The 27,571-nt window shown below is 48.3% G+C and overlaps 2 protein-coding genes and 12 non-coding genes across 14 annotated transcripts; all 14 read left to right on the top strand.

Annotated features, from left to right (window-relative positions):
* The first annotated feature begins 1,259 nt into the window (after window positions 1-1,259).
* TRNAD-GUC (transfer RNA aspartic acid (anticodon GUC)) lies at window positions 1,260-1,331 on the top strand. The gene has a single exon. It is a non-coding gene; the product is annotated as a tRNA-Asp (tRNA).
* A 411-nt stretch (window positions 1,332-1,742) lies between these two features.
* Window positions 1,743-1,814, top strand: TRNAD-GUC (transfer RNA aspartic acid (anticodon GUC)). The gene has a single exon. It is a non-coding gene; the product is annotated as a tRNA-Asp (tRNA).
* A 235-nt stretch (window positions 1,815-2,049) lies between these two features.
* On the top strand, window positions 2,050-2,121 carry TRNAD-GUC (transfer RNA aspartic acid (anticodon GUC)). The gene has a single exon. It is a non-coding gene; the product is annotated as a tRNA-Asp (tRNA).
* A 234-nt stretch (window positions 2,122-2,355) lies between these two features.
* Window positions 2,356-2,427, top strand: TRNAD-GUC (transfer RNA aspartic acid (anticodon GUC)). The gene has a single exon. It is a non-coding gene; the product is annotated as a tRNA-Asp (tRNA).
* A 5,809-nt stretch (window positions 2,428-8,236) lies between these two features.
* TRNAD-GUC (transfer RNA aspartic acid (anticodon GUC)) lies at window positions 8,237-8,308 on the top strand. The gene has a single exon. It is a non-coding gene; the product is annotated as a tRNA-Asp (tRNA).
* Window positions 8,309-8,544: 236 nt separating this feature from the next.
* Window positions 8,545-8,616, top strand: TRNAD-GUC (transfer RNA aspartic acid (anticodon GUC)). Its single transcript has one exon. It is a non-coding gene; the product is annotated as a tRNA-Asp (tRNA).
* A 547-nt stretch (window positions 8,617-9,163) lies between these two features.
* Window positions 9,164-9,235, top strand: TRNAD-GUC (transfer RNA aspartic acid (anticodon GUC)). The gene has a single exon. It is a non-coding gene; the product is annotated as a tRNA-Asp (tRNA).
* A 236-nt stretch (window positions 9,236-9,471) lies between these two features.
* On the top strand, window positions 9,472-9,543 carry TRNAD-GUC (transfer RNA aspartic acid (anticodon GUC)). The gene has a single exon. It is a non-coding gene; the product is annotated as a tRNA-Asp (tRNA).
* A 238-nt stretch (window positions 9,544-9,781) lies between these two features.
* TRNAD-GUC (transfer RNA aspartic acid (anticodon GUC)) lies at window positions 9,782-9,853 on the top strand. Its single transcript has one exon. It is a non-coding gene; the product is annotated as a tRNA-Asp (tRNA).
* A 237-nt stretch (window positions 9,854-10,090) lies between these two features.
* On the top strand, window positions 10,091-10,162 carry TRNAD-GUC (transfer RNA aspartic acid (anticodon GUC)). Its single transcript has one exon. It is a non-coding gene; the product is annotated as a tRNA-Asp (tRNA).
* A 233-nt stretch (window positions 10,163-10,395) lies between these two features.
* On the top strand, window positions 10,396-10,467 carry TRNAD-GUC (transfer RNA aspartic acid (anticodon GUC)). The gene has a single exon. It is a non-coding gene; the product is annotated as a tRNA-Asp (tRNA).
* Window positions 10,468-10,704: 237 nt separating this feature from the next.
* TRNAD-GUC (transfer RNA aspartic acid (anticodon GUC)) lies at window positions 10,705-10,777 on the top strand. The gene has a single exon. It is a non-coding gene; the product is annotated as a tRNA-Asp (tRNA).
* Window positions 10,778-11,151: 374 nt separating this feature from the next.
* Window positions 11,152-12,356, top strand: LOC142772284 (uncharacterized). The gene is made up of 2 exons (XM_075874482.1): window positions 11,152-11,969; window positions 12,305-12,356. Exons 1-2 carry the CDS (start codon window positions 11,152-11,154, stop codon window positions 12,354-12,356), a joined length of 870 nt encoding a protein of 289 aa, XP_075730597.1.
* An 11,448-nt stretch (window positions 12,357-23,804) lies between these two features.
* Window positions 23,805-25,596, top strand: LOC142771842 (uncharacterized). Its single transcript, XM_075873749.1, has one exon. The coding sequence runs from the start codon at window positions 23,854-23,856 to the stop codon at window positions 25,519-25,521; it is 1,668 nt and encodes a 555-aa protein (XP_075729864.1). The 5' UTR covers window positions 23,805-23,853; the 3' UTR covers window positions 25,522-25,596.
* The last annotated feature ends 1,975 nt before the right edge of the window (window positions 25,597-27,571 follow it).

The following is a 27,571-nucleotide window of genomic DNA, read 5'->3' as shown; positions in this document are numbered from 1 at the left end:
TGTGGTTAGCACGAATGACATGACCGGTGCTGTGCGCGGGTATCTTAAAGAGGTTATTCGAAGTGTACGGTTTTTATCTGTTAGATTTTCCAATGAATATTTGTTTTCAGTGACTCAAAAGAAGTTGTACAAAGATGTATGCGATGTTGTTTTGCCTGAACCGCTGTACCGTGCCATGTATGCTGGAGGTTAAGGGAAAGATGTGCTTAAACGTGTGAAGAGAATGCAAGTGGCTCCTGGCGCGAAGTCTTTCTTTTTCAAACTGCACACAGGTACACTATCTGTCAGGACATTTCAAGCAGACCGTGGTTTTTACTTACCTTGGGGGACAAATTGCCTTATCTGTAAAAAAACGGAAAATATTGACCATGTTTTCTTACATTGTTGGGAAGGAGTATATTTTTGGGATGTGCTTCAAAGGACGTTACAGAAAGAATTACCTTTAAATTCATATGGTATAAGATTTCTGCCAATAGTGGACGAAGAGGGAATGCATTTTGATTTGATTATGCTAAGTGGACTTCACAGTTTATGGCTGGCCCGTATGGCGGGTTTCTATCGCGATCAGGATGCACGGCCTGCACGAATGTACTTCCGTGAATGTATGGCCAAGTTTGTTGAACTGCAGAAAAATCAGGAGATTTTACCTGAGTGGTTGTCGAGGGTGGAGCCCTTGGCAGCACTTAGGGAATTTTAAGTTTCTGTCGGACTGTTACTGCTTGTTTTTGTTCTGCTTGTTGTTTGATGTATGCGCCTGTAAACAGGCAATAATGCAAAAAAAGATCGTTAGTATAGTGGTCAGTATCCCCGCCTGTCACGCGGGAGACCGGGGTTCGATTCCCCGACGGGGAGCAGTGATTTTTTTATCTATTAGTTATCATAGGGTGGAAGTTGAGCGTGCACTGCTATACGATTCGGCAAATTAGCTCCGTTTTCTCCATCTCCTCCAGAGTTAGCTAATATATTGGGGAAGCTCTAATGCGAGCTGTCTTTGTTTTTTGTTTTTATCTCCCACTGAAATAGTCATGTCACGCTAGAGTTGAGATGACGCTGAGAACACCGTCGTGCCTGCCATGCTTCGCACATCCTCGTTAGTAAAAAGTGTTAAAAACTTTTTACTAACGAGGATGTGCGAAGCATGGCAGATGCGTGGCCACATCTTTGAGCCACGGTTTTTACAATGTTTTGGATTGTGTTGTGTATCAGTTAATATGTGTATTGTTTACGTGAGCCGAAAACAGGCAATAAAGAAAAAAAAATCCTCGTTAGTATAGTGGTCAGTATCCCCGCCTGTCACGCGGGAGACCGGGGTTCGATTCTCCGACGGGGAGCAGTGATTTTTTTATCTATTAATTACCATAGGGTGGAAGTGGAGCGTGAACTGCTATATGATTCGGCAAATTAGCTCTGTTTTCTCCATCTCCTCCAGAGTTAGCTAATATATTGGGGAAGCTCTAATGCGAGCTGTCTTTGTTTTTTGTTTTTATCTCCCACTGAAATAGTCATGTCACGCTAGAGTTGAGATGACGCTGAGAACACCGTCGTGCCTGCCATGCTTCGCACATCCTCGTTAGTAAAAAGTGTTAAAAACTTTTTACTAACGAGGATGTGCGAAGCATGGCAGATGCGTGGCCACATCTTTGAGCCACGGTTTTTACAATGTTTTGGATTGTGTTGTGTAATTATCTGTTAATATGTGTATTGTTTACGTGAGCCGAAAACAGGCAATAAAGAAAAAAAAATCCTCGTTAGTATAGTGGTCAGTATCCCCGCCTGTCACGCGGGAGACCGGGGTTCGATTCTCCGACGGGGAGCAGTGATTTTTTTATCTATTAATTACCATAGGGTGGAAGTGGAGCGTGAACTGCTATATGATTCGGCAAATTAGCTCTGTTTTCTCCATCTCCTCCAGGGTTAGCTAATATAATGGGGAAGCTCTAGCGCGAGCTGTCTTTGTTTTTTGTTTTTTCTCTCCCACTGAAACAGTCATGTCACGCTAGAGTTGTGATCTCGCTGAGAACACCGTCGTGTCTGCCATGCTTACGCACATCCTCGTTAGTATAGTGGTCAGTATCCCCGCCTGTCACGCGGGAGACCGGGGTTCGATTCCCCGACGGGGAGCAGTGATTTTTTTATCTATTAGTTATCATAGGGTGGAAGTTGAGCGTGCACTGCTATACGATTCGGCAAATTAGCTCCGTTTTCTCCATCTCCTCCAGAGTTAGCTAATATAATGGGGAAGCTCTAGCGCGAGCTGTCTTTGTTTTTTGTTTTTATCTCCCACTGAAATAGTCATGTCACGCTAGAGTTGAGATGTCGCTGAGAACACCGTCGTGCCTGCCATGCTTGCGCACATCCTCGTTAGTATAGTGGTCAGTATCCCCGCCTGTCACGCGGGAGACCGGGGTTCGATTCCCCAACGGGGAGCAGTGATTTTTTTATCGATTAGTTATCATAGGGTGGAAGTTGAGCGTGCACTGCTATACGATTCGGCAAATTAGCTCCGTTTTCTCCATCTCCTCCAGAGTTAGCTAATATAATGGGGAAGCTCTAGCGCGAGCTGTCTTTGTTTTTTGTTTTTATCTCCCACTGAAATAGTCATGTCACGCTAGAGTTGAGATGTCGCTGAGAACACCGTCGTGCCTGCCATGCTTGCGCACATCCTCGTTAGTATAGTGGTTTTTTTTTTATAGTGGTCAGTATCCCCACCTGTCACGCGGGAGACCGGGGTTCGATTCCCCGACGGGGAGCAGGGATTTTTTATCTATTAGTTATCATAGGGCTGAAGTTGAGCGTGCACTGCTATACGATTCGGCAAATTAGCTCCGTTTTCTCCATCTCCTCCAGAGTTAGCTAATATAATGGGGAAGCTCTAGCGCGAGCTGTCTTTGTTTTTTGTTTTTACTCTCCCACTGAAACAGTCATGTCACGCTAGAGTTGTGATCTCGCTGAGAACACCGTCGTGTCTACCATGCTTACTCAGATCCTCGTTAGTATAGTGGTCAGATTCCACTTCCGGACGCCGAAGCGAACGGACGTGTCATGGAAAGCTCCAGTGGAGCGGTATCAGCGGCCCGTTTGAGCCGCGGAAACAGGTCTTTTGATGACGATAAGGATTATGAAGTTGTCTTGCCAACCCTTCCTACAGGACGAATTGTTTTAAATACGGTTTTTCTGCACGCTGACGTACGAGCCCGACCTTATCGAGTGGACGATTTCCGTGACACCTTGGCCAGCCTGCGACTGCTCCCCGAAGTGGTTGCTTTGGGGGCATATAGGATGAGCGACGTGTGGGCGGTAACGTTCAAGAACATGGACGCTGTCAAGACGATTCTATCGCAAGGCGATATCAAGGTAAAAAAATTGTCGCTGTCTTGTCATTGATCCGGCAAACCAGGATGTGCGTATGAAAGTGCACTGGCTGCTGCACAATGTTCTCGATGAGGATGTGCGACGCGCTTTCGAGACGTACGGTCAAGTGGTTGACGTCAACAGAGAGCGGTGGCATGTAAACGGCATCAGTGAAAAAGGCTCCACTACCCGTATTGTGACACTTCGGTTGAAAGTGGACGTCAAAAGTGAAGACCTGCCTCACCAAGTGAACGTAAGCGGTGAGCAAGCTTTGGTGGTTGTTCCGGGCAGAGCGCCAGTGTGCTTACGCTGTCGAGCAAAGGGGCGCATACGGCGAGATTGCCGTGTGCCACGCTGTGGTGCCTGCCGAAGATTTGGCCACGAGGAGAACGACTGCACGTTGTCTTATGCCAGCGTCACCGGACCTCCGAGTGGCAACGACCACGCAGAGCTGTTAATGGACGAGCATGAAGCTGAAGAGGCAGCTAGCGCGACTGCGAGGAAGGAAGAGGTGACCGCTGAATTGGTGAAACTGAGCAGGCCTAGTAGGATGGACAATGAAAAGGTCGAGAACAAGGCATCCGAACCAGAGCCAGAAAAACCGATAACGACCGACAAGCCAGAACAGCACCTGCCGACTGTGAAGGCTCCCAGCGACGTAGACACACTGCAAGACGACATGGAAATCAGCGACAACGCAGGCAGTGGACTAGCTGTAAAGCGACAAAGAGACATTGTTGGGGAAGACTTCACTACCTCCGGAGACGTTGGTCGAGAAGAACCACCAGCAAAAACCATAGGAATGAGGCGACCAACGTTGAAGCCACGGCCGAACTTGCAGACTAATCCACGGGCGGAGGCCAGACAGCCTTTGCAAAAGCTTCCTGGGACTTGAGTTTTTTGTGCCTTTTTTCCGGATGGAAAGTAACCTGTAAGCGAGCGGAGTTTACACGCACCATGCCTCTGTGAAACCTGGACCGATTGCCGCAAAATTTTCAGTAAAAGTGAAGCCGTTTTTTAGAAACGTTCACCTAAAGTAAACACTGTGTTTTGTACTCCCCCCCCTCCTAAAAAAAATCATGGCTTTCAATATAGAATAAGCCTTACGCGTCGCAACTTTGAACGTTAGAGTTTTACGCTCGAAGAGGCGACAGTATCAGTTACGTCGTTTGTTTCTTGAAAATGACGTTGATATCGCCGCTGTGCAGGAAACGAAAAATGGATCTGAAGAGCAGATGGACACCATATTTTTGAACTTCCGCTCCAGATACAATATATGTGTGAGTCATTCTGTAGGTACTTCAGGCGGATGTCTTCTCTTTATAAGGAACACAATTGGCATTGTCGAAAAAAGTGTACACAGTGATAATGAAGGGCGATTAATTGCATGTGATTTTCTTCTTTCCGGCATTAGTTGGCGCGTTGTGTGCGTATATGCGCCAAATAGACAACAGGATAGGAAAATATTCTTTGAAAGTCTTGATACGTATCTATCATGCGAGAAGGCAGTTATACTTCTCGATTTCAACTGTGTGTGTAATGCCGAAGACAGGGCATGTAAAACCCTTGTACGTGACTATAGTGCCTTGGTATTGGATTCAATGACGCGTGAGCGCAACTTGGATGACGTGGGATATGTACCGGCGCAGGGTACTCACTATACGCATTACCAGCTCAACAGTCAAGCTAGACTTGACAGAGCATACGTGTCTACGTCCCTGCTTCCTATGTGCCAGGGCTACGCAGTGAAGATTGTTTCATTTAGTGACCCTAGTCTAGTAATGTTCACCATTAATAAAAAAGACAAGCCGAATTTCAATTGGGGACTCTGGAAGTTAAATGAAAAGCTACTCGAGGATGAGAAGTTTGTAGAAAACGCTGAAAAGGAATTAAAAGAAGTGGCGAAAGGTAACGCAAGTTGTTCAATTTACACATGGGAGTGCTTCAAGGAAAAAGTAAAAATAGAAGCAATTGGAATATCAGTTTCAATAAAACGCACTAACCTGAAAAAAAAAGACAACTGCAATGTGAGCTTGATTTTTTGTTATGTCAAGAATGCGCGCAACCAGGAGTGCGCAGTAAAGAAATAAGAAGAGTGAAACAAGAATTAGAAGCCGTAGATACGGAAAGGTACAGAGGAGTGGTGGTACGCGCACGCGCAGAAAGATTATGGTGTGGCGAGGTTCCCACAAAACGTGCCGTCACAGATGAAAAGAGCTACGCGACAAGAAACGAGATAAGGGCGATAGAATACAAAAATGAAGTCACCACAGATAAAACCGAGATTGAGCATGCGTTTGTGGAATATTTCCAAGAGCTGTTGGGGGGCGTCAGAGCGGACACGAGTACGTATAGTCAGCGTTTCTTGTCACTTATGCCGAAGCTTGAGGATGACGTAAAAGCGAGATTAGAAGCACCCATCTCGGTCAGAGAAATCGAAATCACCATTGAAAAAATGAAAAACGGTAAAACACCCGGTCCAGATGGACTAGGTGTAGCATTCTATCAGAAATTTAAAAATCTTGTGGCAGAAGCTTTGTGGAATGTGTTAGATGAGGCATACGAAAGGAACGAGTTACCAATATCTTTTCGGAGAACACACATCGTGTTAATCCCAAAAACTGAAAATCCCAGGAAACAGCTGTCCATCACATCCTACAGACCCATAACCCTAGCGAATGTTGACTACAAAATATTCATGGGTGTTTTGGCCAGGCGAATCCAAACAGTGATTACAAAAATAGTCGGACCACATCAGACTTGTGGCATAAAAGGCAGAACAATTATGACGAACATTCATATTGCCCGAAATATGTAAGAATGCTGCGATGAGTTTGACTGTAAAGTAGCTATGCTACAAATCGATCTCGAGAAGGCATTTGAACGCGTGAACCATGACATACTTTTCAGCATTCTTGACTATGTCAATATAGGGTCTGTGGTGTTGGAAGGGGTCCGAATGGCGTACACGTGATGCACTACGAGCATTGTAATAAACAAACAGCTTAGTGACAATATACAAGTCTTATCGATTGTAAAGCAAGGATGCCCTGCATCGGCACTGCTTTTTGCTATCTATTTAGAACCTCTATGCCAGAAAGTGATACAGAATGATCAGGCGCGGGGGTTTCATTTGATGTCTGCAGAGGTCAAAATACTTAGTTACGCCGACGATATTGCTGTGTTCTGCGAAGATCGGGAGAGTATTAGAGAAGCACTAAACGATGTGAAATTCTTCTGTGATTGCACTGACAGTAGAGTCAACTGGAGTAAATGTCTTGGAATATGGCACGGAAATTGGCAGAGCACACCATCAATATTTCAAAGCATTACATGGAAGGTTATACCTGACAAGTACTTAGGGGTACCTCTCCAACACTGCAGAGACACAGCAGAATATTGGAAACAAGAGACAGAGCAACTAAGAGACAAGACAAAAATGTGGGGTGGGCGCGATTTCTCAATGTTTACAAGGTCAACAGTGAGCAACATATTTCTTATTTCACGAGTATGGTATGTTTTACAAGTGCTATTCATGCACGTGTTGCTGTACAAAAGCTACACAGAGTGATCGCACTGTTTATCTGGGCGTCCACGTGGGAAAGGACAAGCCGAACAAATCTGTTCCGTTCTGTGAAAAGTGGGGGGCTTGGTCTTGTACACTTGTTCCTGAGACAGATAGTATCTAGGTTTGTTTTTTTACGAGATCAAGATGATCGTTTTTTGAGAACGTTGATACATGTGCGGCTGTCCCATTTTTTGCCTGATTTTATTGTAACCACAGTCAATGGGGTGACAAAAAGACCTAAGGGGTACATGAAAGAAGTGGTTGCTGCTTTGGAAATATTGAGAGTGCGATTTTCGATGGAGTATCTCTCTGGGGTTTAGCGAAAGAGACTGTACAAGGACCTTGTAGAAACCATGTTGCCAGAGCCTCTGTATAGAACGTTGTACCCTAATGGACCCGGGGATGACGTCTTGAAAAGAGTGACGAAGATGCCAATTAGACCATCAATGAAGACATTCTTTTTCAAACTTCACAGCGGCACACTACCTACCAATCCATGGCTCCGAGAAAAAGGAATATTCGTCCCGTCAGTTGATTGCATTATCTGCAGAAAACTTGAGACAGTTGACCACATCTTTCTAGACTGTACTGATGCAGTCTTTCTCTGGGACATCCTTCAAAGGACCCTGAAGAAAGACCTGCCAGATACAAAGTAGGGCATCCGTTTTATGCCAGTCATAAATGTAGGCGGTGTGCCCTACGATATGTTCATGGTATTGGTTCTTCACAGAGTGTGGCGAACACGAATGGCAGTGCGAAACGTAGACGTGAATCCCCGGCCCGCTCGAGAGTACTTCATATAAAGTGTACAGTATTTGATGACTGCATACGAGGCACAAGATAAGCCAGAGTGGTTGCCATGTTTAGATAAGTTGGTGGGCATAAATCGTCTGCCTTTTTAAACCCCATGTGCTGGAAGATGTGACAGCACTTTTACACGTGACACTGCACTGTATTCTTATATTGATTTGTACTGTTTGCGAAGCAGGCAATAAAGAAAAAAAAATCCTCGTTAGTATAGTGGTCAGTATCCCTAGCCTGTCACGCGGGAGACCGGGGTTCGATTCCCCGACGGGGGGGGCAGTGATTTTTTTATCTATTAGTTATCATAGGGTGGAAGTTGAGTCTGCACTGTTATACAATTCGGCAAATTAGCTTCGTTTTCTCCATCTCCTCCAGAGTTAGCTAATATAATGGTTCCCGGAAGCTCTAGCGCGAGCTGTCTTTGTTTTTTTTTCTCTCCCACTGAAACAGTCATGTCATGCTAGAGTTGTGATCTCGCTGACAACACCGCCGTGTCTGCTGTGTATACGCACATCCTCGTTACTATAGTGGTCAGTATCCCCGCCTGTCACGCGGGAGACCGGGGTTCGATTCCCCGACGGGGAGCAGTGATTTTTTTATCTATTAGTTATCATAGGGTGGAAGTTGAGCCTGCACTGCTATACAAATCGGCAAATTAGCTTCGTTTTCTCCATCTCCTCCAGTGTTAGCTAATATAATGGTTCCCGGAAGCTCTAGCGCGAGCTGTCTTTGTTTTTTTTTCTCTCCCACTGAAACAGTCATGTCACGCTAGAGTTGTGATCTCGCTGACAACACCGCCGTGTCTGCGGTGTATACGCACATCCTCGTTAGTATAGTGGTCAGTATCCCCGCCTGTCACGCGGGAGACCGGGGTTCGATTCCCCGACGGGGAGCAGTGATTTTTTTTATCTATTAGTGATCATAGATTGGAAGTTGAGGCTGCACTGCTATACAAATCGGCAAATTAGCTTCGTTTTCTCCATCTCCTCCAGAGTTAGCTAATATAATGGTTCCCGGAAGCTCTAGCGCGAGCTGTCTTTGTTTTTTTTTCTCTCCCACTGAAACAGTCATGTCACGCTAGAGTTGTGATCTCGCTGACAACACCGCCGTGTCTGCTGTGTATACGCACATCCTCGTTACTATAGTGGTCAGTATCCCCGCCTGTCACGCGGGAGACCGGGGTTCGATTCCCCGACGGGGGGGGCAGTGATTTTTTTATCTATTAGTTATCATAGGGTGGAAGTTGAGTCTGCACTGTTATACAATTCGGCAAATTAGCTTCGTTTTCTCCATCTCCTCCAGAGTTAGCTAATATAATGGTTCCCGGAAGCTCTAGCGCGAGCTGTCTTTGTTTTTTTTTCTCTCCCACTGAAACAGTCATGTCACGCTAGAGTTGTGATCTCGCTGACAACACCGCCGTGTCTGCCGTGTATACGCACATCCTCGTTAGTATAGTGGTCAGTATCCCCGCCTGTCACGCGGGAGACCGGGGTTCGATTCCCCGACGGGGAGCAGTGATTTTTTTATCTATTAGTTATCATAGGGTGGAAGTTGAGCCTGCACTGCTATACAAATCGGCAAATTAGCTTCGTTTTCTCCATCTCCTCCAGTGTTAGCTAATATAATGGTTCCCGGAAGCTCTAGCGCGAGCTGTCTTTGTTTTTTTTTCTCTCCCACTGAAACAGTCATGTCACGCTAGAGTTGTGATCTCGCTGACAACACCGCCGTGTCTGCGGTGTATACGCACATCCTCGTTAGTATAGTGGTCAGTATCCCCGCCTGTCACGCGGGAGACCGGGGTTCGATTCCCCGACGGGGAGCAGTGATTTTTTTTATCTATTAGTGATCATAGATTGGAAGTTGAGGCTGCACTGCTATACAATTCGGCAAATTAGCTTCGTTTTCTCCATCTCCTCCAGAGTTAGCTAATATAATGGTTCCCGGAAGCTCTAGCGCGAGCTGTCTTTGTTTGTTTTTTCTCTCCCACTGAAACAGTCATGTCACGCTAGAGTTGTGATCTCGCTGACAACACCGCCGTGTCTGCGGTGTATACGCACATCCTCGATAGTATAGTGGTCAGTATCCCCGCCTGTCACGCGGGAGACCGGGGTTCGATTCCCCGACGGGGAGCAGTGATTTTTTTTATCTATTAGTGATCATAGATTGGAAGTTGAGGCTGCACTGCTATACAAATCGGCAAATTAGCTTCGTTTTCTCCATCTCCTCCAGTGTTAGCTAATATAATGGTTCCCGGAAGCTCTAGCGCGAGCTGTCTTTGTTTTTTTTTCTCTCCCACTGAAACAGTCATGTCACGCTAGAGTTGTGATCTCGCTGACAACACCGCCGTGTCTGCGGTGTATACGGACATCCTCGTTAGTATAGTGGTCAGTATCCCCGCCTGTCACGCGGGAGACCGGGGTTAGATTCCCCGACGGGGAGCAGTGATTTTTTATCTATTAGTTATCATAGGGTGGAAGTTGAGCATGCACTGCTATACAATTCGGCAAATTAGCTTCGTGTTCTCCATCTCCTCCAGAGTTAGCTAATATAATGGGGAAGCTCTAGCGCGAGCTGTTTTTGTTTTGTTTTTTTTTCTCCCACTGAAACAGTCATGTCACGCTAGAGTTGTGATCTCGCTGACAACAGCGCCGTGTCTGCCGTGTATACGCACATCCTCGTTAGTATAGTGGTCAGTATCCCCGCCTGTCACGCGGGAGACCGGGGTTCGATTCCCCGACGGGGAGCAGTGATTTTTTATCTATTAGTTATCATAGGGTGGAAGTTGAGCATGCACAGCTATACAATTCGGCAAATTAGCTTCGTGTTCTCCATCTCCTCCAGAGTTAGCTAATATAATGGGGAAGCTCTAGCGTGAGCTGTCTTTGTTGTTTTTTTCTCTCTCTCTCCCACTGAAACAGTCATGTCACGCTAGAGTTGTGATCTCGCTGACAACAGCGCCGTGTCTGCCGTGTATACGCACATCCTCGTTAGTATAGTGGTCAGTATCCCCCGCCTGTCACGCGGGAGACCGGGGTTCGATTCCCCGACGGGGAGCAGTGATTTTTTATCTATTAGTTATCATAGGGTGGAAGTTGAGCATGCACAGCTATACAATTCGGCAAATTAGCTTCGTGTTCTCCATCTCCTCCAGAGTTAGCTAATATAATGGGGAAGCTCTAGCGTGAGCTGTCTTTGTTGTTTTTTTTCTCTCCCACTGAAACAGTCATGTCGCGCTAGAGTTGTGATCTCGCTGACAACACCGCCGTGTCTGCAGTGTATACGCACATCCTCGTTAGTATAGTATAGTATAGTATAGTATAGTATAGTATAGTATAGTATAGTATAGTATAGTATAGTATAGTATAGTATAGTATAGTATAGTATAGTATAGAAAGACGAAGACGACGTTCTGAACGGACGCGTTTTTCATGTTCTTCGCTTCGAAGGATTTATCGGCCATGGGCCGAGGTGCTGCTCAGGCTTCAACCAGCGGCAATGACTACCGTGTTGTACTTCCTCGCCTTCCCACCGGTAAGCTTGTTGTGGACTCTGTTTTTCTACATGCGGACTTAGCTGGTCGCCCCTACCGGGTTCAAGATTTTAGAGATGCTCTTCGGGACATCATTGACTTGAAGGAAATAAGCTCCATAGGTCAATTTCAAATGTCTCATGTTTGGATGGTCACATGCAAGTCAACGCTGACGAAAACAAAGTTGGTCACAAGAGGCGAATTTTTCGTCAAAAGTCGTCGATGCCTCGTTATAGACCCGGAGCCCACGGAAGGGAAGCTGAAGCTTATGTGGCTTCCTGAGCGCTTGGAGGACGCCTATGTGTGCGAGGCACTGCAAGCTTTTGGGAAGGTCAAGACAATATCACAAGAAAGCTGGAAAGTAGCGGACATGGAACAAATGCGGACGCTAAATAGGGATGTTGTTTTGTCCCTTGCTGATGGAGTTCGCATTGCGGATATTCCTCATATTCTTCTTGTCTGCGGAGTGCAAAGCCTCGTCCTGATACCTGGCCGCCCACCACTTTGCCTTCGGTGCAGTAAGGTTGGACACATCCGTCGAAACTGCAGGACCCCTCGCTGTGACAACTGTGGACGCTTCGGTCATTCGGCCGAAGATTGTGTTATGACATACGCCAACAAGCTGCGACAGCTTACAAAACAGCCAGATGATAACCTACAAGAGCATATTATGGATGCCACCGAGGTTCTGGACGCAACGGGAGACACTCCGTCAATGTCATATGCTGCAGGCTCTACCACAAGGAATCGAGAAGAGGAAAGAAAGTCACTCGCTGTTGACACAGTTGAAACTTCTGCGTGCAAAGAGCCAAGTGAATCATGCAAGCAGCATACCCAAAACGACTCCACACAACCCATAGCACAAGTGGAAGTTCCTATGAAGAGTGCTGTTGCGCTGACCCATAAAGATGCCGAAGAACCACCAGTACAAGATAGAGAATCTGGGCTGGATGCCGCAGAAAGTCCATCACCTGGTTGCGCTGCAGCTCCGCAGCAGCTTTTTCATCATGGTGCAGTGTCGGAAGGTGATATGCAGATCTCTACGGATGCAGCAATACTGAAACGTCGCACATCGTCCAGCTCGGATTCAAGCAAAAGGAGTGACCCAGCGTCAGTGACTAGGGAGTCACGCCATCGCCGAAAGTCCATGCCAAAGGGGAAGTGTCGCCGATCCCGATCTAGGAGGCCTGTTGGGTGTTCACGGGAAGCCTCAGCGCCAACTCTTGGGACTGATCAAGTGGGACGATAAGCGAATTGGAAGGTAGTCACCATGGCGCAGTTTGAGCGACTCATATTTGCCACCTTGAACGTACGCGGCCTTAGGTCTTCGCAGAAACAAGCACAGCTCCGTAGTCTTCTCAATCGGAAGCGTCTCGACTTTGTCGCCATCCAAGAGAGAAAGATCGAGAGAAAGGAAGAGACCGAGAAGGCCCTGCGGCCTTTTCTGTCTCAGTTTAAAGTGTGTGTCTCACATGCTAAAGGTTTATCGGCGGGCTGTTGGTTGTTTCTGAGAAAAAGCCTACCCTGTTCAGCATTCTGCACTAGTGTTGATGAAGAGGGCAGGTATATATGCTGTGATTTTTTGTTGCAAGGAGTGCCATGGAGAATTATCAATCTATATGCGTTTAATGATGTTCCGAAACGACTTGAGTTATTCGAAAAAGTGCGTAATTTAATTGACGTCGACAGATGCACTGTATTTATGGGAGATTTCAACTGCGTATGTGAAGCTATCGATCGTTATAATTCGTCTGGAAAGAGAGACAGGAGTGGTGAGCTTTTATCCGGTATTGTAGATAATGCAGGACTAATTGACATCGGGGTCTCGAATCGGGCAACAGCGTATGCAAGAGTACAATGCAGTTCTCATGCTCGCCTTGACCGGATTTACGTGTCCTGATCACTCCTATCTCGTAAAATTTCCTGAAGCACCGAAGCTGTATCATTCTCAGACCATTGTATTGTCATAGCGCAAATTGGTGAAAATCGTCACAAGCAATTCCGCCCCAAGTGGGCCCTTTGGAAAATGGATGCGAAGCTCCTCTGTGACCAGGAATTCATGAATCGCGTCCAGATGGCATTGAGGCAATCTTTTTCGATTGGTTTTCGTATCTTCGCTGCTTGGGAGCTTTTTGAACAAGAAGTTTATGTTATAGCTTTAGAAATTGGGGCTGTTAAGTCTTTCTATAGAAAGAATGATGAAAAGATACTTGTTAAAAGTCTTTGCAATCTTTATGAGATGGAATGCGAAATGCCGGGAAAGTACATCAAAGACATTGAGAATATTAAGTGCCAACTACAGAGATATGATGCTGCTCGCTACCAAGGGGCACGTATTAGATCTCGGAACCAGCGCACTTTAAATTCTAAGCAACCGACGCACCAAGCTTTACTTGATGAGCAACGCCATGCGATTTCTAAAGTTATTCCAGACTTGTACTTTAACGATGTGCTCATAAAAGATAACGGAGACATTACTTTGGCGTTCGAAACGTACTATAACAGCTTATTTAGCTCTCCCCCTGATGATCTTGACGCTCACCTCAAGGCTAGTTTTGTTTCTCTTGTGAACCCCTTGAAGGACAATGATTGTGCAGTCATTATTGGGCCCATTACTATTGCCACATGGTTTGCTTGGGTGAGATCGAAGTGTGAAAGAAGACGAAGACGATCTCTCTGAGCCGCTGCTTGAGTAGTCGACTAAACGAGCCCATTTTTTATCAAGTTTGTCGAGAGTAACGTGACAAGACTGGTGGAGTTGCTGGGTACAACGTCTTGCAATCCACCCGATGCCCAAGACCCCGTCCAGCAGCCGGAACACAAGCCCTGCACCCATGGACACTCCTGTTCATAGAGTAAGCCGCCGCCAACGAGGCCTACCGCCTGAGACACCAACCACTGACGCAGCGACTATGACTTCGACACAAGATCCCATGCAAGTTCCGACACCTTCCACGCCGATCTACTGCACCGTCCAGAACCCGCTCATGCCTAGCCCCTTTCACGGAGCGCAGCATGAAGATGTTGACGACTGGCTGAGTGAGTTCGAACGTGTCGCAGCGATCAATTACTGGGATGATGCCGCGAAGCTCCGGAACGTGTACACGTGCCTAAAAGACGGTGCCAAGACGTGGTTTTTGAACAGGGATGATGTTCTGACATCTTGGCGCGAGTTCCAGCGTCGCCTCCTGGAGACCTACAGGAGTCCCGACCGCCGCGAACGGGCGGAGCGTGCACTTCAATCACGCATCCAGATGCCCAACGAGACCGTCTCGATGTACGTCGAGGACATGACACGGCTTTTCAAGCGAGCGGATCCTGCTATGGCAGAAGAAAAAAAGTTGCGCCACCTCATGCGTGGTGTGAAGGAACAACTTTTTGCTGGTTTGGTGCGTAGTCCCCCCAAAAGTGTTGCTGAGTTTCTTACTGAAGCGGCAACAATGGAGCGAGTACTGCACCAACGGTCTGCCCAGTTTGACCGTCAAGTGAATGCTGCCTCAACTCTCGAGATTTTCGCCACCCCTGGGAGCAAGAGCCCCAAATGGATTCGCGAGATCATTCGATCTGTCGTCCGGGAAGAAATGGAAACGATGTACGGGACAAGGCAAATCGATGTTGGTTCTATCACCAGTGTCATCCGCGACGAGGTCCAGCAGGTGTTGCACGCCCATCGTTTTCCTCCCACGTCGGTTGATCTGGAAACGGCTCCTGTGTCTACTGACAGTCGCCGTCGTACGTACGCGGAAGCCTTGCGATCTGCCACTCCTCTTTCGGGTCAAGGAGTCCCGATCCAGCCAGTGGCGCACGTCCCGATCCAGACAGTGCCGCACGTCCCGATCCAGACAATGCCATACGTCCCGATCCAGACAATGATGCCGTCAGTCGCGATTCAGTCAGCGCACGCTGATTTGGACATCGATAGTCGCCGTACACCGACGCGCAAGTCTGACCTCTGGCGTACGCCAGACAGACGACCCCTCTGCTATCATTGCGGTGAGGCTGGTCACATTTACCGCGAATGCCCATACCGGCAACTTGGACTGCGCGGATTTTCCGTCAATTCCCCTCGTCCCCGAATTGGTCAAAGGCCAAGGGATATCGAAGAATATCTCGCGCAACAGCGTGCACCCTTTACACGACGGCAATCGCGGTCAACATCTCCGAGGAGACCCGCAGCCACTGGGCCACGTTTTGGGGTGACGGCAAGGGAACGCTCCCCGAGCCCTCGCCGGGAAAACTGAAGGCAGTGGCCTTCGGGGGCAAGGTCGCTGGGACTCAAAGTGCGGAAGACCTCCCATCGATGCTTGCACGCAACGCTGAAGGCATTTCGTCCGAGAATAATCGCAGTGCCGAAGAAACGCCGACATCCGCATCTGAACTTAGTGACCGCGTGTCGCTCGACATACCTGTGCTGGTTGACGGTCTTCAGGTCAGTGCATTGGTAGACACTGGTGCAGACTATTCGATCATCAGCGGGAGGCTAGCGAAAGATCTCAGGAAAGTGATCACGCCGTGGAATGGAACGCGAATTCGAACAGCTGGAGGACACGTTGTAACACCGCTGGGTCGCTGTACCGCAAGAGTGAAAATTCGTGCGTCAACGTTTGTGCTCAGCTGCCTCGTTCTCCCCGACTGTTCGCGTCAGCTGATTATCGGCATGGACTTCCTTCGGGAATACGGTGCCATCATAAATCTCCGTGAGCGCATCGTGACCTTCTCGACTCAAGGCGCAACAGATCGAGACGTCGATAACTGCCGTAGACTTGCGCTGCGTGTTGCTGACGACAGTGTGACGCTGCCACCTCGAGCAACTGTTCCCATCGAAGTCACTTGTGAAGACTTCCAAGACGGCGACGTGGTGGCTGAAAGCAACTTATCACTTCTGCTGCTCCAAGGTGTATGCGCCACCCGAAGTGTTGTGCGCGTCCGTGACGGACAGTCAACGATACTAGCTACGAACTTCAATTACGAGCACCGGCATCTTTTCCGTGGAACCACCCTAGCTTATGGAGAACCTGTTGCCGACGTCACGGAGTGCTTCGCGTCCGAGGAAACGCATGAGGATAAGGAATTTCTAGACCACATCGACATTAATTCGACGCTGTCAGACGAGAGAAAGGCTGCACTTCATGACCTTTTAAGGGAGTTTAGATCTTGCTTCGCCTCTTCTTCTAAAGTCCGTCAAACACACCTCACGAAGCATCGAATTATTACCGACGATGACGTCCGCCCCATCCGGCAGCAGCCTTATCGCGTTTCTGCCAAAGAACGCGAGGCTATTCAGACACAAGTAAAAGAGATGCTCGATGACGGGATTATTCAACCATCCAGCAGCGCTTGGTCCTCGCCAGTCGTTCTAGTAAAGAAAAAAGACGGAACGCTGCGATTCTGTATTGACTACAGGAAGCTTAATAGCGTCACAAAAAAGGACGTCTACCCGCTTCCACGAGTAGACGACTCCCTCGACAGGTTACGACGTGCGAAGTATTTTTCGTCCATCGATCTAAAGAGTGGCTATTGGCAAATTGAAGTGGATGAACGAGACCGAGAAAAAACCGCGTTTGTGACTCCAGACGGACTTTACGAATTCCGAGTTCTTCCCTTCGGCCTCTGTTCTGCACCAGCCACTTTTCAGAGGATGATGGACACAGTTCTCGCTGGCTTGAAGTGGCAAAGCTGCCTTGTCTACCTCGATGATGTGGTCATCTTTTCCGAGAGCTTTGAAGAACATCTGAAGCGTCTGAGAAAGGTTCTGGAAGCCATTCGCACAGCTGAACTTACGCTGAAACCCCAAAAATGCCATTTCGGCTATGAAGAGCTGAAATTTCTGGGACATCTCATTAGTGCGGATGGAGTGCGACCTGATCCAGACAAAACTGCTGCTGTCGCCGCCTTCCCTGTCCCATCAGATAAAAGAGCAGTACGCCGTTTCCTCGGCTTGTGCGCGTATTATCGCCGATTTATCGCCAACTTCTCTAAGATAGCTGAACCTCTTACGCGACTCACCCGAGATGACGTACCCTTTACTTGGGGCGCAGAACAAGATGCAGCGTTCACAGAGTTACGACAGAGAATGCAAACAGCCCCTGTTCTTGCCCATTTTGATGAGGACGCTGCTACAGAAATTCATACAGATGCCAGCAACGTCGGACTTGGCGCTGTCCTTGTACAACGACACGGCGGCGTTGAGCATGTGATAGCTTACGCCAGTCGTACTCTTTCTCGAGCTGAGACCAACTATTCTACGTCGGAAAAAGAATGCCTCGCAGTCGTGTGGGCGACGACCAAATTTCGGCCTTACCTCTACGGTCGTCCCTTCAAAGTGGTGACTGACCACCACTCGCTCTGCTGGCTGGCAAATCTCAGAGATCCATCCGGCCGTCTCGCACGGTGGAGTTTGCGTTTGCAGGAGTTTGACATTACGATTGTGTACAGGTCAGGGCGCAAACACGAAGACGCCGACGCGCTTTCTCGAGCACCTGTGGGGAACGCTGTCAGGGGCTCCGAAGATGAAGATGCCTTTCTCGGAGCAGTTAGTGACTCCGAATTTATGTCAAAGCAGCGGGCAGACGATGAATTACGCCCAGTCATTGATTCCCTGGAAGGCCGCAACTCTCAGGTCCCTCAACACATTGCTCGCGAACTGTCCTCTTTTTGTCTAAGAAGAGGCATTCTTTACAAGAAAAACGCCCGTGGTAGCGACAAGGCCTTCCTACTTGTTCTTCCTACCGACATGCGTGATGAAATCCTCCTGGTGTGCCACGACGAGCCCACGTCAGGACATTTGGGCTATTCGCGAACTCTCGCCCGAGTACGTCAACAGTATTACTGGCCGCGACTATCAACTAGTGTACATCGATATGTGAAAGGCTGCCGTGAGTGCCAGCGCCGCAAGACTCCGCCTGTGAGACCCGCGGGCCTGCTCCAGCCGATCGCACCACCACGGACACCGTTTGACCTCGTGGGAATGGACCTTCTCGGGCCCTTCCCTTTGTCGTCCTCTGGGAACAAATGGATTATAGTTGCGACAGATTATCTTACGCGTTATGCTGAAACAAAAGCGTTACCCCGTGGCACGGCCTCTGAAGTCGCGCAGTTCTTCGTGCACCAAATCGTCCTACGGCATGGTGCCCCGTCATGCGTGATTACGGACAGAGGGACGTCGTTTACAGCACGAATGATGGAGGACATTTTTAAACTGAGCTGCACAAGTCATCGAAAAACAACGGCTTATCATCCGCAATCCAATGGACTGACAGAGAGGCTTAACAAGACCATAGCGGACATGCTGTCAATGTACGTGGACGTACAACATAAAACCTGGGACGAGATTCTTCCATACATCACGTTTGCTTATAATACGGCAACGCAAGAAACAACGCGATTTCCGCCTTTCCGACTTGTTTACGGACGCAACGTGCGAACCATGCTCGATGCTATGCTTCCGTGCGACGAAAGCAATGAACTTGCTCAAGATGCTGAGCAATACACTCAGTACGCCGAAGAAGCTCGTCAGCTAGCTCGCATAAACACCAGTCACCAACAAGATGCAGACGCACGACGTTACAACCTCCGCCATCGAAATGTCACCTACCACCCTGGGGACCGAGTGTGGGTGTGGATCCCTGTCCGGCGACCAGGCTTATCCGAAAAACTCCTAAGCCGTTATTTTGGACCGTACAAGGTTCTTAGACGAATCACAGATCTTACCTACGAGGTATTTCCGGACGGCGCAGCGTCTTCTCGTCGACAGCTTCGGCCCGAAACCGTGCATGTCCTTCGGCTGAAGCCCTACTTCACACAGTAGCCCTTGTGGTTTCACGTGCTACGACATGCCGTGACATTGCGTTGCTGCTGCTGTTTGTGTTCTCGTGTGTTTTTATGCCCTTTCTTTTTGTGCTTGGCGGAAGCGTTGGCGAAACTTCCTCATTTGCTCTGCGAGTAGTGGCACTCTCCCTCTTTTGGTTCTCTATATCTGCGTGTGTACACCTTCATTTTTTTTTTATTTACGAGCATCGAGTCGATGCTTTCAAAGGGGGGGGGGGGACTATTGCCACATGGTTTGCTTGGGTGAGATCGATGTGTGAAAGAAGACGAAGACGATCTCTCTGAGCCACTGCTTGAGTAGTCGACTAAACGAGCCCATTTTTTTATCAAGTTTGTCGAGAGTAACGTGACACTATACAGGAAATCGAGCAAGCAATCGACAACTTGCCTTTATTGAAAACACCAGGCTCTGATGGCATCTCAGGCGAATTTTACAAAGCTTTCAAGAAAAGACTTGCTCCTATATTGCTGAATATTTTTTCAGATGAGTTATGACATGGATACACTCCCACAATCTTTTTTGCAAAAGTCACACTGTGTTAATACCGAAAACAACTGACAAGGAAAAAACTTCGCTTCGTCGAGGGCTACAGACCAATATCGCTGTCAAACATGGACTACAAAAGTTTCGCAAAAGTATTAGCGAATAGGTTGCAATTTGCTATGTCGATCATCATTGGGTCTCATCAGACATGTGGGATCAGAGGTCGATCCATACAAACCAATATACATGTCGCTCGAACAGTGCTTGAATACTGTCAAGGTTCTCAGAAACATCTTGCAATGCTACAGGTAGACCTTGCAAAAGCTTTGGTCGTGTTCGTCATTCCTTCCTTTCTTCTCTTCTCGAACAAACTAATGTTGGCAAAGTGTTTCTTAAAGGCGTTAAATTATGCTATAATGAATGCTCGACTCGTCTGATAGTTAATGGTCAACTCTCCAAGCCAGTTTTTATTCTCTCTTCTCTAAAACAGGGATGCCCGATGTCACCTCTTTTATTTGCACTTTATCTAGAACCACTGTGCTTAAGCATAATACAGTCGAGTCGCATTCGTGGCTTTAGTATATTAGGCAGTGAGGTTAAAGTATTGGCTTATGTAGAGGATGTCGCATTCTTTTGCACAGATAAACTAAGTTTCGAAAATGTGGTATATACTATTGAAAAGTTTGGCGTAGTATCAGGAGCTCGTTTAAATGCCTCCAAAAGTTTAGGACTGTGGTTTGGTTTGTGGGGTAGCACACCGAACCACTTTGCAGGGATTAATTGGACAAGAACTCCTCCAACATACCTCGGTGTACCATTGCATGCATATAGATTCAGTGCGCATTACTGGAAGGAACGCGTCCCTAAGCTCGAACGACAGGCCCAGACATTTGTTCCCTATCGACTTTCGATATTTTGGGAGAGCTGAAGCTTGCAATACTTTCTAGCGACAAAGCTTTACTATGTATTGCAACTTATTCATTGCGCAAGATTCTATATACAACGCTTTCATCGTATTTTCGCTACTTCATATGGTCTTCGACTTTTGAGCCCATGCGTCGTGATAATATATTCAAGCCAGTTAGTGAGGGTGGGTTAGGACTATATAAAACACCTTTATCTATGGCAAATATAGTGTCCCGATTTTTCTTTTTCGAGACAATTCCCATCCTTTAATCCGTTCCTTCTTGCAGCTTACACTTGTTGATTGCTTACCAGATTTATTGTTTCATCCAACTTCTCCGAACGCCCATGCTTGTGGGGATTCATGCAGAAAGTTCACCTCTCAGTTCAGTTCCTTAAAGCTCGCTTTTCTGTAGAATACCTGTACACAGTATCGCGCAAGGTGCTGTATAAGGACCTACTGAGTACACTCTTCCCACCTCCATTGTACCGTTCACTGTACTCCAATCTTCCAGGTAACGATGTGTTGAAGCGAGTGCGCAAAATGTACATTCCACCGAATTCAAAAACATTCTTCTATAAACTCCACTCTGAAACATTGGCGGTGAACACATGGTTAGAAAGAAAAGGTATTTTCATTGGGTCTGTTAACTGCCGCCTATGTGATGTGCCGGAAACGATTGAACATTGCTTTGTTAGCTGCAAAGATGCCATACTGTTTTGGGATGTCCTTCAGCGAGCACTGAAAAAACGTTTTGTCATTAATTCTCACACAATACGTTATCTTCTGCCAGCAGCGCTTGATGAAGTACCATATGATATGTTTTTCCTCATGGGTATGCACAGCTTGTGGAAGACACGAATGCAAGACCGCAATGTAGAGCCCACCACCTCTTCAAGCGCACACTTAATTCAAATGGCTATCCACCTGAAAAACATTTACGACGAGCTAGACTTTAGACCGGACTTGTACTCCGTCTTAGAGAACTGTTTGACCTCACCCCTTTTTTGTTTGTATAACACAATGTGAAGAACTCTCCATGTGAAGAACTCGCACTGTGTTAGGCATTTAGTGTTTATGAGTAACACTTGAACGCTTACTTTCGCGATTTGATTGTACTTTTGTTCGCTCGATTTTGTCATGATTGCCCAAGTACTTTAATAAATACCATGGTAACAAAAAAATCCTCGTTTGTATAGTGGTCAGTATCTCCGCCTGTCACGCGGGAGACCGGGGTTCGATTCTCCGACGGGGAGCGGTAATTTTTTATCCATATGTTACCATAGGGTGGAAGCTGAGCCTGCACTGCTATACAATTTGCCAAATTAGCTTCGTTTTCTCAATCTCTGCCAGAGTTAGCTAATATAATGGGGAAGCTCTAGCGCCAGGTGTCTTTGTTTCTTTCTCTCCCACTGAAACAGCCATGTCACGCTAGAGTTGTGATCTCGCTGACAACACCGCCGTGTCTGCGGTGTATACGGACATCCTCGTTAGCATAGTGGCCAGTATCCCCGCCTGTCACGCGGGAGACCGGGCTTAGATTCCCCGACGGGCAGCAGTAATTTTTTTATCCATAAGTTACCATAGGGTGGAAGTTGAGCCTGCACTGCAATACAATTTGGCAAAATAAGCTTCGTTTTCTCCATCTCCTCCAGAGTTAGCCAATATAATGGGGAAGCTCTAGCACCAGGTGCCTTTGTTTCTTTCTCTTCCACTGAAACAGCCATGTCACGTTAGAGTTGTGATCTCGCTGACAACATGACGTGTCTGCCGTGCATACGCACATCCTCGTTAGTATAGTGGTCAGTATCCCCGCCTGTCACGCGGGAGACCGGGGTTCGATTATCCGACGGGGAGTGAGTGAGTGAGTAAAAACTTTATTGAACATGTCCGGCGTCATTGAGCGGGGTGGGGCTACAAGCACCCCGGCCTAGGTGACGGCCTCGAGTCCTTGGACCCGGGCGGCATCCTAGGCATGCTGGACGGCCCACAGTTGATCGGCAAGGTCGTGGCTGAACAGAGCCGCCTCCCATCGCGCCTCGCGGTTCGAGACTGCCATGTCTACCGGGTTCGTAGGGGACTGCTGCGCGTTACCGGTACACTTCCACAGCATGTGCTGCAGCGTCGCCCTGGCTCCGCACGCCTTACAGGCGTCGGACGTATAAATGCCTGGGTAGCAGAGGCGAAGGATCACCGGATTCGGGTACGTGTGTGTCTGTAGTTGTCTCCAGGCAACCTGCTGTTTCTTGTTTAGTTTGGCGTGGGGTGGTGGATATTTGCATCTGTTCAGTCTGTAGTGTTGCGTGATGTCCCGACGGGGAGCCGTGGATTTTTTTATCCATAAGTTACCATAGGGTGGAAGTTGAGCCTGCACTGTTATACAATTCGGCAGACCACCGCGGCTAGCAGTTGAAATCACGGCCTCGTACTGGACAGTAAACAAATAAAGCACACTAATGAAAGCTTGAAGGGACACTAAAGGCGACTATCAAGTGAACGTTGATCGTGTAAATAGCGGTCCAGAAACCTCTTAGTGTTACTTTTGTGTGAAGGAATGGCCTACTTCGAAATAAAATCCCGTTTTAGTGGTCAGCATCAGGTTAGGGCACTTCAAATTACTCGCCTCAAGAAGCGGACCGACCGGACTACACACTAAACCGGACCGACTCACTGGGGTGGCTAGACTCATGTCACTGTTGCCGTGCACAACGTTGCCCGGCGTTACTGCGCTAGTAGCAGCCAAGGAGGATTAAAAAAAGAAATGCTGGAATGGAAGCTCCCGCAACGCCTTGCCAGCAGAAGTGAAGCCAGCTTTTGCCACTGCCAAGATGGCGGAAACATTCGTCATTATGGTAGTGCACACTTACAAGTGGCTTTAATATGTTAATGTAAATGCTACGTTAGTTCTATATGAAAAGATAGTTGTCCCCGTGACCCGAAAAAGTTTCCACATTAAACTTGCTGGGTGTGCGAGGGAAACGCTCCGTGCTCAATCGTTGGACGGTGATACTTTATTATGCCCTTAGTAAGATGGCTGGCGCAGCCACCGTTTTGCCATAGGCACGGTTCACTCCTGAGCAATTATTCCTACTCCAGCATTTTTTGCGATCCTCCTTAGTAGCAGCAGACCGAAAGCAGTGGGCGCCACAGCAGCAACAACGGCCATTCATCAATTTCCCACGATTGGTTTCGAAATTGCACACGTATTTTGATTCAACTGCACCCCGCTAGATGGCACTACATGTCCAGTGTAACTGGACATGTAGCGGCGGAGATGCGAGGAACATAGAGGACTACAGACCAATAACGGTCACCAGTGTAGGGCAGAGTAGGGCGGAGATGCGAGGAACATAGAGGACTACAGACCAATAACGGTCACCAGTGTTATGTATCGCTTGTTCGCGGGGGTCATCAAAGCATGGATGAGTGGCTGGGCGGAAACCAAGGGACTACTGACCGAGCTTCAGAATGGCTTCAGGCCAGGCAGACGTCTGGATGACAATCTGTTCGTCGTCACACAGTGTGCAGAAATAGCTCGCAGGGAAGGGAGAACGCTGTTGTGCTGCTTCCTCGATGTTGAAAAAGCGTACGATAGCGTGCCGCACGGTCCTCTCTTTGCATGCCTGTCTGACCTTGGACTGCCCCGGCTGCTAATCTCCACTATACAACGGTTGTACAGTGACAATGTAGTGAGTGTGCAGTTGGGTGCCATAACTACTGGCCCAATTCATGTAAATAAGGGTCTGAGGCAGGGCTGCCCACTGTCACCATTGCTGTACATTCTATACGCATCCAGAATAGAGCGGGCCTTGTTGAACTCCAACCTCGGATTCAGCATGCGTTTCAGCACAACTAGTGCTGAAGAGAACTTCCACCTGCCTGGTTTGGCATTTGCAGATGATCTGGTGGTTATGGCAGAGAGTAACCAGGAGTTGCAATCCCTCCTCGACATCTGCCAGACGGAACTCGCGAGTCTTGGACTTCGATTCAACACTAAGAAATCGGCGGTTGTCCGTCTAACTGGAGGGAGTACTGATGCAGCAGCGTTGACTTTAGGAGGAGAACTGCTGGCCACACGCAACGATTACAGATACCTGGGCGTCACCCTGTGTGTGGATGCAGCAAAATATAGTCTACACGAGACTGTGATTCGACAGACTGCGTTGCAGGCTCAACGAATCCTTCGTCGCCGATGCCTATGGGGTTGCAACCGATTTCAGATGATCCGGGACCTGTGGAAGATGGTTCACGTGCCGGGCCTGACGTTTGGAAACGCGGTAGTGTGCATATCGCCAACGACACGGGAGTGGTTGGAGCGTCAGCAGAGAGAGGTCGGCCGTGCAGCGCTCGGTTGCCATTATCGAGTGGCCAACGAGGCGATTCAGGGAGACGTCGGATGGTCCAGCTTTGAAGCTCGGGAAGCCGCCAGCAAGATTGCCTATCGGGGTCGTCTCACGCTCATGCGACGCACTCGATGGGCGCGCCGCGTGTTCGAGTACCTTTCGGCAACATGCATGAGGACTGACTGGACACGACGACTCTACCAGCTGGAGAAGAAGTATGGCTTCTTTGCAGAAGCCAGTCCTATTGAAACAGCAGCCAAGTGGACGGTCGAGGTCCGCATGCGAGTCAGAGAAGCAGAAGAAACCCGATGGCGAGAAGCTATGGAGGCGAAGTCCACTCTCGAGTGCTACAGGAAACACCAGGACAGCATCTGTGGGTCGCGCCTCTATGACAATAGCATTGGCAGCAGCCTCCTGTTCGAGGCGAGAGCTGGGGCTCTTCGCACTCTGGAGTACCGCAGAAAGTTTGATGCCACTGTGGTCAGCAACCTGTGCAGAGTTTGCGGCGTAGCGAGTGAGACACAGGAGCATCTCGTCCTTCACTGCAGGAGTCTCCCAACTTCTCAGGTGGAGGGTGCAAACCTCCCACAGGCGCTCGGGTTTCAAAGGCTTGATGAAGATGGAAGCAGCGACAATGGGGGGGGACGGTACGCGGTCGCAGCCACGAAAAGGCGGCTTACTGAGTGGTGGGCAACTATACGGCGGACTTAGGACCTAGACCACTGTGTGCGCGTCTCTTGCCTGTGTCGTTCAAGAGTGTGGATCCTTTTCTTGGTCCTTTCTTTTTTCTCTGTGCTTTTTGTTTTTCTTTTCCCACTTTTCTTTTTGAGGCCAGGACACTGAGTGTGTTCCCCCGTTGCAAAGGGGCCGGCCGCCATCACATCATCATCATCATCATCAACTGGACATGTAGTGCCAGCCTGCTGCTGGTTCTCTAGAGGTCGGACGTGTTTTTGGAGAGCTCCGGAATGACAGCTACAGATAAGTGTTTTTGCATGTTTCCAGCTTGCCTCTGTATGCAGCGTTATGAGAACGTAAGGCGCTAGCGTAAAGCTTGATTAGGTCTAGTACGGTGTACGTTTTTTTTTAGTATTCTGTACTGCGTCTTTTTTTTTTCTCCAGCCACCACGTGGCTGAGGCCTGCGCGTAGACCGACCACGTGCATGCGCAGGTGCTGTGAAGTGTAGCGTATTTATTTATTATTGTGGTTCTTTTTGGCTTAGACCAGTGTATTTTAGTACAGTTTTCTAACACGTGGGCATCGGTAAACTGAGCTAGCCATGGTCAAAAAGACCGTAAAGTGTTCAGAGTGCGGGGTAGGGTGGAAGGTGGAAATTAGTGCGGAAGAGAAAGCAGAAGATGACGCCAAGTGTAGACAGTGCGAGTTCGAGGAGAAAATGAAAAATATGATGGCGGTCCAGAGTGGGCTCATGGAGAAAATCGCAGAGCTGGAGAATGCATTGGCGAAGGAGCGAGAGAAAACGTCAGCCATGGAGGAAAGGCTCCGGGCAGCCGAGAAGGGCCTATCGAAGGTCGTGAAGGGGAACGAAGACGCAGGTGACGTCGGAAGCATTATGGCGACGACCCCCCGTGCGGGAGAGATGAGGGAAACAGGCATGACAAAGGCAGATACATTGGCCACAGGGCCCAGCTACCGGGAAGTAGTTTTGAGGGAGGGAGGGAGCAAACCAGCAGCCGTGACTCACGCTAGTCACCTAGTCAGCAGCCAGGTGCAGGTTTCAGAAGGAATGTCTGAACAGGTCATCATCGCCGGTGACTCAAATTTAGTCCGATGCGCAGCGGCAATCAAAGAAAGGGTGAAAGGCGACAAGAGAGTTGCGATAGGGACGTTCCCAGGAAAAACGCTGGGGACAGTAATGAGTCAAGCGGGTGAACAACTCGCAGCTAAAGCTAACAATCGTAACCTCGTTGTAATTGCGGGAGGGTTAAATGACGTCCTGAAAAAAGAATCGTCAGGACTAGCGACGACCTTGGCGAAAGGGGTGGATGACATGCGCACCGTGTCCCCCCAGGTGCAAATTGTAGTATGCACAGTACCGGAAGTACCAGTACGCAACGTCAACCTGCAAAGAGCGGTTGTCGACGCAAACAAAGAGATATGGCGAATTAGTCGAGAGAAGGGTTTCGAGGTAGTGGATTTAAACAGGGAAGTGCACAGGTGGGGTGGATTCCAAAGAGACAAGATTCATTTCGATAAGAGGCTTGGACACGAGGTGGGCTGGCGACTGGCAGGACGCGCAGTAGCTTTTTGGGGGGGCTCACGGGCCCTTCGGAGTCCGGGGTAGCTCGTAACAGGGAAAACAACCAGGAGGACGCTTTTACAGGTAGAATTGCGAAAAACCAGAAAAAAAGGTAAAAGAAAAAGGAAAAAGGCGCGTGTTGCAATTAGTTACATAAACATGCAGGGTGGCAGAAAGAAGGCAAAATGGTTAGAGATTGAGGAGCAGTTAAACAAAGAACAGATAGGCGTGTATGCGGTTACAGAAACACACCTTAGAGACTTGGAAGAGCCACCACATATTAAAAATTATGTTTGGGAAGGGTGTAACAGGACCATATCGGAAAGGAAAGGTGGGGGTGTAGGAATGCTAATTCACCGCGGAGCCAAATGGGTTAGAGTGAAACAGACGTGTTCAGAGCACCTCTGGGTTCTGGGCACAGTAGGTGGAAAGTAAACGTGGCTAGGGGTAGCCTACTTGTGGACGGGGAATAACTGCAGAGAAAAGAATCAGGAGATAGT

Source organism: Rhipicephalus microplus, chromosome 9 (assembly GCF_043290135.1).
Source record: "Rhipicephalus microplus isolate Deutch F79 chromosome 9, USDA_Rmic, whole genome shotgun sequence".
NCBI classification, from domain to species: domain Eukaryota; kingdom Metazoa; phylum Arthropoda; class Arachnida; order Ixodida; family Ixodidae; genus Rhipicephalus; species Rhipicephalus microplus.
Note: the sequence above shows the minus strand (reverse complement) of the source record. Positions and strands in the feature narration are given on the sequence as shown.

Bases quoted from the DNA above. Each gene is read 5' to 3' on its own strand.
- LOC142772284 (XM_075874482.1), top strand. From the start codon at position 11,152: ATGTTCTTCGCTTCGAAGGATTTATCGGCCATGGGCCGAGGTGCTGCT. The intron at 11,970-12,304 runs GTCATATGCTGC...CTACGGATGCAG, and splicing joins ACGGGAGACACTCCGTCAAT to CAATACTGAAACGTCGCACA.
- LOC142771842 (XM_075873749.1), top strand. From the start codon at position 23,854: ATGTATCGCTTGTTCGCGGGGGTCATCAAAGCATGGATGAGTGGCTGG.